Source organism: Salvia splendens, chromosome 12 (assembly GCF_004379255.2).
Source record: "Salvia splendens isolate huo1 chromosome 12, SspV2, whole genome shotgun sequence".
Taxonomy (NCBI): Eukaryota; Viridiplantae; Streptophyta; class Magnoliopsida; order Lamiales; family Lamiaceae; genus Salvia; species Salvia splendens.
The window spans coordinates 32,858,840-32,870,565 of record NC_056043.1 but is presented as its reverse complement, the minus strand read 5'-3'; the positions used below and the strand labels follow the sequence as shown (position 1 = coordinate 32,870,565).

Below are 11,726 nucleotides of genomic sequence, written 5' to 3'. Positions count from 1 at the left end.
ATCGAGACGTTCTCGATAGAGGAGTTGGGGCTATCTCCGATCCGGGATTCTCCCATAGACGCACCAACGACGACAGGGAGGAGGGGGAGGACATGGAGAGGGAGGGGCATGGGACGGGGCACTACCTCGCCTGCGGCGGGGTACGATGGTGAGGCGGGGGACCACTAAGGGGGGAGGGATCCAGCGGGAAAACGAGGACCGTCTGGAGCACAGAGGAGTGCATCGCGCTTGCGAAGGCTTGGATCTCTATATTGGATGATCCATATATCGGGGCTAACCAGCATATCGACAGGATGTGGTGGCGCATTAGCCAAAGCTACCTCTAATTCAAACCGCCAGGGGGGAAGCCTCACAACGGAGAGCAATGCCGGAAATAGTGGGAGGGGCTGAAGAGGCAGCTCAGCCGATTCACCGGCATTTACACAAACAACCTCCGCTCGGCAACCAGCGGCATGTCTGCCGAGGATGTGAAGCTTCTGTCTCACCATCAGTTCAAAGACGCTGCGGCGGGCTTCGGAGAATTCAAATATTGGGATGTGTATCTTGTGGTGGAGACTTCGGCCAAGTTTACTGCGGGTGTTGAATCTGGCTGGCCGAAGCGGACGAAGATCAGCGCCTCCAGGGAGTACAATAGCAGTGATGGTTCCCACGAACTCTCCCCTGCCAAGGCAGAGTTCCCGACACCTTCATCGTCGGCCCGCCGCAGTAGCCCCACCAAGTCTGCGGCGCGGATGGCGAGTGGAAGTGCCAGCGGGTCCGCCGAGGCCCAATCGGCAACTCCTACCCAAAACGATCCCGAGCTCCCCTTACTCGCCCGCGTCGCGCAACATGAAACCCTGTTACGTGCAATGGTTGAATGGTGGACATCGACCGATAGCCATTACATGTCGTCGCTGAAGGATATCATCAACAGTATGCGACGCGATTTGGGGTTGGGAGACATGGCAGAGAGTGGCGACGAGGGGACAACGAAGGTACTGGCGGCGGGGAATCTGAGGAGTGAGACGACATTTTTTTAACTATGTAATTTTTTTTAATAATTATGTATGTTTTTTTGTACTATGTAGTTTTTTTAAATAAAGTGGTTGCAATTTCTCCGTATTTGTGTCGAAATTTTAATTCTGTAAATTGTTTAATTCCTTAAATTGTTTAATTTGGTGAATTTGTGAATTTTTATTATTGTGGGAAGTCCGTCGGGATGTCCTTGGGGATGTCCACCACTGTACAGTGGGATGTCCTTATGACGTGGCAGTGCAGTGGGAAATCCTTATAACGTGGCAGGAGGTGTTTTTGGGATGTCCGTCGGAACATCCGCACCACTGTGGATGCCCTTATAACACGAAAAATTTGTAACTCAAATCACCTATAACGTAAACATATGTCTGCTATTATATTTAATCGTGACAAATCAAACACCGACTGATATATAAAATAGATAATATATTCAACCTAAAAGAATCTTGTATATATATTCTACGTACGCACCAAAATAGATCGCTAGAAAGAAAACGTTTTATCAATTGAGTTTTGCTTGTGATAAAACGGCTAATCCATGAACTAAGTAACTACTTTATAATGCAAGGTGTTTCTCCATTCCCCCACATATAAATATATATATATAGGACTGTGATCAATACCAAACCTGGAGTTCATTATAAGACAACCTGGAGTTCATTATAATGAACTAATAACAAATTTATAATGAACTTCAGATCTTTATATTATGCTAGATGATGTCATTGTTTTTATATCTTTGAATTCCCTATAATGAACTATAAATAAAATTGTAATGAACTCCGTTTTGTTTTATAATGATGTGTTTGGTGTTTAGCGTTTAAAATTAGTTTGGTATATAAAACAACCCTATATATATATTCAAGATGGAGTGCGTTATATTACTAACTATTTAAGTTGCTAACTCATCAGTGCAATGCATTAAAAATGTTAAATCATAATATCAACACATTATATTGAAGTTCAACAAAATTATGTATTAATATTTTTAATACATTGCGTTGATTAGTTAGCAAGTTAGCAACTTAAAAAAGTTAATAATAGATCGTACCACCATTCAAGATTGGTAGACTTAGACTTATAGCTTAAAATGAATATGGGAGAGGGAGGGAGAATGTTAATGAAGGTGGGGTAGAGTCTCTGAAAGAAGAAACGTGGGGGCAGCAGTGGGTGAATACGCCCGGAAATTACGCGCTACAAATTAGGCACTGCTGCCAAGTCAGTGAATGCATGGGGTTTTGGGTCCCATTTTGTGAACGAGGTGACATTGCATTTGCTCCTCTCTTTCAATCCCTCCTTTCTCAGTTTTTCTGCACTCCCTCCTAGATTGGACGTTTCCAAACCTCTCTTCACTCACCTCCCACCTCAAAACTGGTAGAGCCAAATGTTTTAATGTAAAATTGAAAAAATGCGAGAGAGTTGGAGATGGAGATAGAGATGGAGAGACGAAATGATTAGAGGTATTACCACACTAATTTTTGTGGACGGTTAAAAAAAAGAGAACATAACTATTTATTGCGGTGGTGGTACTTTTCCTCCTTTTTGAAAGTTATGACCGGTAAGGATCCGGCCTCACGTCTAGTATGTAACTTGAATCTTCGATTTATTGGTTAGAGAAGAAAAATTTGTTCCTTTTTCTAGTATGGATGGCGATGTTGTTTGACGCTTTAATCTTAAAAAAATCTGGACGATCACAACGTTTCCGGCCGATCATAAGGGAATGTTAGGGCTTCCTGGTGGTCTGGGGCGTCGCCCTGATCCCCCGTTGGTTTTAATAGATGCTAAGTGTGTATCTTTCGGAGATTGTCCCTGAAATAAAATTGTGAGAGTTTATCTCAAAACAAACAACATAATACGAATGTAAAGTTCGGAGGTGCACCAATGTGCTATAAGGGCAAATAGTGTGTTAAAATAATGGGTTATGAAGAAATGTTCAAATTAAGATAAAATATTTCACATTTTTCGTGGACGACAATAGGGCGATTTGTTGCACATTTATTGTGGATGCATCTATTTTTATAAGAATACGTGGAAAGTACTTAATTAATTAAGCTTGTTTCTCCTCACAAAAATAAAAAAGATAGCTTTAGGTTTTTTGCAACCTCTCAAAGTAGCAATGGTGTTTAGACAAATATTGTGGACACATTCATGTTTGTAGACTTATGATTATGACAAGATGATGTCGCGTGATCCAAAAAATAAACTCCCTATACATACTAATATTACACATCATATATAAACATATATAATAAATAGCACTACAATATTGTGTATATTTGTAAAACCCATACTGAAGTGCTTTTTTGAGTTCGTCAATATATATATTTATAAAAATATGCTAGGTTGTAATTTTTGACATAGTTGTGAAATTGCTTTTTAGGATGGCAGATTGCTATCACTTAGAATGAAAAAAGTTAGTACTATTTTTTTCTTTCTTTCTTTAGTTTTTCTTATTGAAGCTGATTACTCTCCCAACTTGACTTCGTGAACTTCCAAAATTTAATATTGGCCGTGTAAATTACTATTTATCTGACGTTACATGTTGACAAAATTAACAATTTCTTTAGTTAGCAAAACATTATCACAAAACCTCAACTAAAACTTAGTTTAGTTAACTGAGCTAAAAGGAAATCTACACATCTTTGGATATAACATTTTATCTCCATAGCCTATATGTCTTTTTTAATACTCATAAAGATACAAAAAAATGTCATTTCAAATCTAAAATTATACCCGTTTATGAAAAATGTCTCGAACTTTAATAAATAATTTTTTAAATGACATGACATAAAACAAAGTTGTTTAAGCTAGTAGTATGAGATTTTGAGCCATGTCATTTAAAAATAAAAAAACTAAACAATGACTTTATTCTGACAAGCTATATCGAGATTATGAGGCCGAAAAATAGGCACATGACATGATATTTGATGCAAAGATGATAATTTAAAATTTAAATAAACATTTTTTAAATTATAAACTTTTTTTTATAAAGCGAATTTAATTTCCAAAACATAGTGCATACTAGTACAATGGAGTACGTATAATAGAACATCAATTGTGGTAAGTATAAGAAACAAGCTATAGAAACATATTTTTAGCCAATTTCAAATTTTGAAATATAAGTAAGTACATGCGATGATGCAATTCTATTAAGCCAAACCAATATAAGTAAAGTACTCATTTTTAAAGTTGTCAATTTATAATAAGATTCAATTTTAGGCAATTTGCAAGTTTGGTTATAATATACGACTTATCAACTTTTAATTATACAGATAACATGCCTTAATTGCTTAGAATTTCTCAAATTAACTAAACTTCAATGTGACTACACAAAATAAACCTTATCGTATATTATCATGATAATTGGGTACTCTTCTAATGCTTATAACACCATAATCCAAAACTAAGACTAAATCTACACCCTTAGATTTTGAAATGAGTGGATGAGATTAAAACTCACCAATTTTAATAAATAGTAGACAAAATATCAACAAAAGGGTAATATTGTCATTATGTTATCATATGATAATTTTCGTGGGTGTTTTTTATATCAACATAGTGTATTACAAATATCAACAATATGACATGAAAATATCAACACAAGTACAAGAAAATATTAAGAGCATTTATTTATGTACAACCTTGCTTGTAGAACCATATTAATCATAATCATTACAACAACAATTGGCCACAACTAGAAACTGATAATGTTAGATGTATATAATGGTCATATCTTTTAATACAAATTACTTGAATTTAATGTAGATAAATCCACAGTGCTGTCTATTTTCATTTTATGACAAGATAAATTTGAAAAATGAACCTATATTAAATTCTATCGGGACAAGCTAGAACCTTAACATTATGGTGGGATTCAAACTTTAGTTTTTTAGGAAATGAACACATGTCATCCTATGAATTATTTTCACCCTTTATCCATTATGATTGTCGAACGAAACTGTCATAAATTTCTTTAATTATGAAACTCTTGTAGTATCATTTTTCGCAACACATACTTTTTGGTTAAATTAAAAGCAATTTCTACTTTCTTTTTTAACGGTTGCGAAAATGCTCAAAGCTAATATTAATCAACGAGCAGAATTCACCGAAAAATTGACAAACCAAACAACAACACTATTGAAGTTACCTATCAAAACAACAAGAATTTCTACACCATTATAAACGCACGAAAATAACAAAATAAAAAGTAAAGTTGAGACAACAATATCAAAGTTACCTATCTTCTTTAGCAAAGACATCGATCTCGCCAAACATCACATACGCTAATTCGTCGACAAGAAAATTCATCAATAAAAACATTAACTAAACCAAAAACCTAACCCGAACAAATCAACTATTGAAGGCCTAATATTAGAATTAAGTTAAAAAAAGTCTCATGAAAGTTAGTGGAGGTAAGAAAATACGAGTAAGAGCATCTACAGCGGTGCGTCCGTCTGTCCGTGCCAGCGACGCGGCACCGCCTGCTCGCCGATTGCCTCTTGCCGCTGTCGCGGCGCTGCTCGATGCATCGAGCACGTCCGTGCCAGCGAGCAGCTCACGTGGCGCGTTCTGATTCGCCAACGGCATTTCCGTTGGAAATTCATTTTTTTAAATCGAAAATAATACCAAAAAAAAATCAGATTCCAAAAAATATGGCCGTTTTTTATACCATTTTTCTGGATTTTTTTTTGATTTTTTTGATTTTTTTATTCCCAAAATCATCTATAAATACACATATTTATCATCCATTTTTCACATCAAATCATCTACTATTTTTTAATTTTTTTGTAATTTGTAATAGTATTCTGGATATTTTTAATGCATTTTAATTTTGTTTAAATATTTTTATTTAAATTGAATAATAGAATGGTGAGACTCTTGAGCTTGTAGTATTCTGGATATTTTTAATGCATTTTAATTTTGTTTAAATGTTTTTATTTAAATTGAATAATAGAATGGTGAGACCCTTGAGCTTGTCCTTGCGGAAGATCATGGATGTGAGTGTTGTGCTCTTACTTAAGAGCAGAGAGTAAAAGTGGGTCCGGACCAACATACGTACTCGTTGGTAAGAGCACGGATGGAGATGCTCTAATAGGAAACGAAAAAAACATAAAAGGATAAAAGCAGAAAAAACTAACCGGTTTAATGGTCAACTAGTGGTCTACCTTTCCAACATTTATTTCTCTTCAAGATTTTATATTTATATATATATATTCTTCTACTAGTATAATTTATTCTTTGATAAAGAACATCTCGTCACCCACCCACCCACACCACCTCAACACCGCCGTTGCTGATAATTCCGGCTTATCTCCGCCGCCAAATTCCGGCTTCTTTTCTCAAAATCAAACATGCTCACACCTCACACCTCACACCTCCATCTTCGATCCAAATTAACAAAAAAATACCCTTCACTTTTCTAAATATAGATCAATCATCTCTTGTTTTGTGTCACATAATTATATTTATTCAATCTTCATAACTCTTCTAGCTAGGGTTTCATTTACCACCCTCACTTTCTTGAATTCCCAATAACAAAAAAAGGGTTTTCCCACCTTTTTCAATATCTGAATTCATCAAAAACTATGGAAGAATACAATCATCACCTCACCGAGACCTCCAATTCAGGAGGCGCCGCCTTCTTCTACGGCGGCGGCTCCAACGGCGGCGGTGGAGGCTTCCATATCCATTCTTGCTACGACTCCCCGGCCGTGAAGACCGAGGCCGGAACCTCCCACCCTAGGTTCCAATATCCGTCCACTTTCAATAGTCTCGATCCGATCGAAACCGACACCGTCAAAGCCAAAATAATTGCACATCCCCAATATTCCAATCTATTGGAAGCTTACATGGATTGTCAAAAGGTTATATTTCTTCGTTTTTTTATTACAGCATCAAATCAGACATTAACCACTTTACAGCTTATAAAAAAAATTAATTTAATTCTCATTCCATGATTTGACAAACATGACATATGAAGGTTGGGGCGCCGGCAGAGGTCGTGGCGCGGCTAGCGGCCGTGCGGGAGGAGTTCCAGGCGCGCCAGCGGGCGGCCGTGGCGAGCCGAAACGAGTACTCCAAGGATCCGGAACTCGACCAATTTATGGTAGTATATTTAAACTTTTTTTTTTGATAAATTTGATTTAATAAATTAAAAAAATTGCAGGAAGCTTACTATGATATGTTGGTGAAATATCGAGAAGAGCTAAATCGCCCCTTGCAAGAAGCCATGGATTTCATGCGTCGCATCGAATCGCAGCTCAACGTCCTCACCAACGCCCCCGTCCGCATCTTCAACTCCGGTAACCTCTCTTTCTCGAATTCCTGACCTTTTGATTTGAGGGGAAACGTCTTATCAGCCAAGATGCGACTGCTCCTACTTTTTTCCGTCTCGATCTTCTTACCTATTAGCTGAGAGTAAGCGTTTTACCAACTGAGCTGTGCTTGTTCGCATAAACACAGTAACTTCTTCTTATTCTTGAATGAATAGTAGAAAACGTTTTATCAACTGGGATTTGTCAAAACCTCGAATAGAGGTGATGGTTAGAGGGGAAACGTCGGAATTGGGGGGTTTATTGTCTGCAAAAATTTACTGCAACTGCTTGTTGTTGAATGAATAGTAGAGATGGTGGGATTTACGAGTGAACAGAAGTTTGACTGAAACTTCCAATTAAAATAAAACCCTAATCACGAGCTGTATAGTAAAAAAGATATGATTTGGTTCCATTATGCTTAATATAATATTATCACCTTTAAACCAAATCACTCTATTTTATTACTACTTCTTTCCCTTTTCATGGCTTGCATTGCTAACCATATCCAATACTTAATTCTTCCATCAGATTCCAATCTATTTTTCTCCATAATCTTTGTTTAGTTACCTCTCTCTATATGAGCTTAATTTGGTTATTGTGAAAATTTACTGAACATGTTTGCATCGAAATAAATGTGAATTTTCTCCATAATCTTCATTACCTCTCTCTAGGTATTTATTTAATTATGTGTATATTGTGAGAACTATACATTTTATAAAAATATTGTACTGAGCATGTTGGTACTAAAATAACTGTATTTTTCTTACAGATAATACTGAATATGTATAGGGTTTGATTATTGTGAAAACTACATTCTTTTGTCTGAATATGAGAATACTAAACTGAATATGTTTTATTTTACCATGTTTTACTGCACTGAAAAATAATACTAGTATAATTGTTTATTATATATGTGTATATACATATATAATAATGCATTATGGTGGAATCTGAGAGTTATGTCTGAGATAGGTGGGTAGACATAGATGACACACAACCATTAAATTTGTCATATCTTTAGCTTGCAATTTAGCTTTTTAGGCTTTGGAAAAATATGAAACATAGGATGCTGTTCAAATCTGTGAGCTGCCCCGTCCAGTCTCTGTACTGTACCAATTTAATTTTCAGGTTTCTATTTTATAATATTTTTTATTTTATTTCTTTCCACTACATGCTGCCTTTTTTTTATTTCTTCTTTTTGCATATATTTGGAGGTATTGTAATATTCAAATATTTTCCAAGGTGAAATAATACATGCCATTTCTATCTTATTCTTTTTTATAGTGGTGTCATCCTTTTGTTGTCTTTTCTGAATTTATTTCATCAACAACTGTAGATTGAACCATCACTTCGATGTTCTATTGAGTAGCCTCTTTCTTTGGTTATTAATTATAGCCTATTGTATATTGTGTCATGACATATATACGAGTCACATTTCTCTTTTACTATTAAAAAATGACGTTACATTTTGTGCGCAATGAGAATCTGCAACCGCTACATTATGTAAGCATTAGGTATAATTTGTGATATTTTTTACATATAACATGGAGATATACGGTCTTTATCTTTATTGTGCGTTAGGAAATGCACTATGTCTATGCGCATTAGGGGTTTTTGTGATATTTTTTCTATGTGTCCGATATATGTAGCGGCTATCTTCAGTGTGATATTGGTGAGATTTGAATATAAGATATTTGACTATAAAAAAGATGAGGATTAGTTAAATATTAATTTAGATCTTATTTTTATCTTTATTTTTCTATTGTGCATCATCAGATGATGACAAGAATTTCTAACATAATGTTACAGAAACTATCCTTGACAAATGTGAAGTGTTGCTAATTTAATTAGTTAGTACTATAAAACTTCAAATCCTCATTTCCATTAATGAACAACAAAAGGTTTGAATTGGAAAATTGAATGATTTAATCAATAATCTATCACTTATCATAGCCTTTCTAGTTTCCATCAATTTCTCATTTGTGGCATGAACTATTCTTCTTTGACATTTCTTATCCTTCTTTATTCTTTGTCTTTGCTTCTGTTCATTCTTTATTTATTTTATTTGAAAATTTGGAACTTATATTTTACTTACCGTGCTTGTATTGTCTGAAAGAGGACAAGAGTGAGGGCATCAGTTCGTCAGAGGAGGAGCAAGAGAACAGCGCGGGAGAGACAGGGCTGGCGGAGATCGATCCACGAGCAGAAGACCGAGAGCTGAAAACCCACCTCCTAAAAAAGTACAGTGGATACTTGAGTAGTCTCAAGCAAGAACTCTCGAAGAAGAAGAAGAAAGGGAAACTGCCTAAAGAGGCTCGCCAAAAGCTTCTTAGCTGGTGGGAGCTTCATTACAAGTGGCCTTATCCATCGGTATGTCGTCTACGTACTTCCATAATTGTTAATAAAACAGAATAATGAACTTTGATCAAATTCTGATTCAAAATTCCGCAAAAAAAGTTATATAGTACTAATTTATATGCTCAAAATTTTTTATTATATGTAGCGTGCAAAATCAGAATTTGGCCGAGATTCATTAAGTTACATGTTATTTATCCCTAATGAAATTCATGATGGCTCCCCCTCCAATGAAGTTATCAAACTTTGGCCAAGTTCTGATTTTGCAACTACATTTTAAATGATTATGATTTTATGTTTTGGGATCGATTTACCATATATGGTGATGATATGGTCACACGAATACGGTAAAATAAATCTCGATATACTAATATACAAGAAATGTCTTGTTATAGTTGTCAGTAAATTATCGAACTTTGGTCAGATTCTGATTTTACCACTAGATTTTTAACTTGATTCTAATGCTATACTAATTGAGATCGGTTGACCCTTATTGGTGATGATAAGGTTACATGAATATATCAATTTCGTTAAAAAAAAATTAAATCTCAATATATTAATCAACAAAAGTGCAAAACCAGAATTTGACCTGATGAAATATTGGGATAAATTAGTTGACAATTGTGTCTCCTTGCAGGAATCAGAGAAGGTGGCATTGGCAGAATCAACTGGTTTGGACCAAAAACAGATAAATAATTGGTTCATAAACCAAAGAAAAAGGCATTGGAAGCCATCAGAAGATATGCAATTTATGGTGATGGATGGACTTCATCCACAAAATGGAGCCCTCTATATGGAGGGCCACTATATGCCTGACGGTCCATATAGGCTCGGGCCGTGATGCTAGATGCGCCTCGCCCTATGTATACGACGTCGTTTTGGGTGAAGTGAGTTGTAATAGTTTCCTAGCTCAAGCTTATATATATATATAGTTGTAAGCTATTGATTGTGAGCAATAACATTATGCATAAAATTAAGTTAATTTGCTTTTGATAATGGAAAAATATAAATTACTATCAATGTACTATTGTTGTTACTGGTCTTCATTTGGAAGTTTTATTTTATAATTTATGTAATGTGTGAAATTGATGTGGCGTAACTATGGACTAGTGCATGCATATAAAGAATGATTTTGTTTATTGGTCGATTGAATTTGTTATTTTCAATTGTAGGAAAACTGATTATGTTTGGGTTTCTCATTTTTCACTGGTAAATATACAGCATATAGGATAGGTGTAAATTGAAAATACAGAGCATAGGGGTAAATCAGTTTATATTAAAGTAGGGCATAGGGTAAATCAATTTATATTAAAGCTCAAAATTGTCCTATACATTTGCCCAAAAATCATTTTAATCCTATGCAACAAGTGTGATAGCAAAACAAAAAAACTTTTTAGTCTTATACATCAAGTGTATTTTGCTTTTGCCCAAGTTATTTGCACTCTTTCCATTTTTAGTAAAAATTATCACCTACAGCCGCAATTGTTGACTTTGTTATACACTCATTCCTTAATCTTCGTGCCGAAAAGGAAATGTGCGAGTAGTCCGGGACGGAGGGAGTATGTTTTAGTTCATACTCCCCTTGTCCGCGAATAGGAGTCCCGTTTATCCATTTTGGTCCGTCCGCGAATAGGAGTCCCGGTTCACAACTACCATAAATGGTAAAAAGATTCTACATTCCACCAACTCATTCCACTCATATATTATTTAAAACAAATATATACAAGTGAGACATATATTTCACTAACTTTTTTCCACCCACTTTTCTTAACATTTCTAAAAACCCGTGTCTGGAAAGAAATGCGACTCCTATTCGCGGACGGAGGGATTATTTAACAGTCATGTAAAAAATAACAGTCAATCGTGGTTTGACTGAATTATGAGGTAAATATCATTTTAATTAATCATTTTAACATAATTAAGTTAGTCATTTTAAAATAATTATTTTGTTTTATATGTTAATATCTATTGTTTTTTAAAGTATTCTTACTTAGGTTAAAATGATTAATTAAATTTATTCTTAACTCATTAATCCGGTTAAAA

General features: G+C 35.2%; 1 protein-coding gene across 1 annotated transcript; it reads left to right on the top strand.

Moving 5' to 3' along the window:
• Positions 1 to 6,236: 6,236 nt before the first annotated feature.
• On the top strand, positions 6,237 to 10,703 carry LOC121759524 (homeotic protein knotted-1-like). The gene is made up of 5 exons (XM_042155137.1): positions 6,237 to 6,878; positions 6,995 to 7,120; positions 7,181 to 7,316; positions 9,445 to 9,698; positions 10,321 to 10,703. The coding sequence occupies exons 1-5, from the start codon at positions 6,600 to 6,602 to the stop codon at positions 10,522 to 10,524; spliced, it is 999 nt and encodes a 332-aa protein (XP_042011071.1). The 5' UTR covers positions 6,237 to 6,599; the 3' UTR covers positions 10,525 to 10,703.
• The last annotated feature ends 1,023 nt before the right edge of the window (positions 10,704 to 11,726 follow it).

What these genes read in the sequence shown, in the direction of transcription:
- LOC121759524 (XM_042155137.1), top strand. Translation starts at nt 6,600, where the DNA reads ATGGAAGAATACAATCATCACCTCACCGAGACCTCCAATTCAGGAGGC. An exon ending in CGGAACTCGACCAATTTATG is followed by an intron (nt 7,121 to 7,180) that starts GTAGTATATTTA and finishes AAAAAATTGCAG; the next exon opens with GAAGCTTACTATGATATGTT. An exon ending in ACAAGTGGCCTTATCCATCG is followed by an intron (nt 9,699 to 10,320) that starts GTATGTCGTCTA and finishes GTCTCCTTGCAG; the next exon opens with GAATCAGAGAAGGTGGCATT.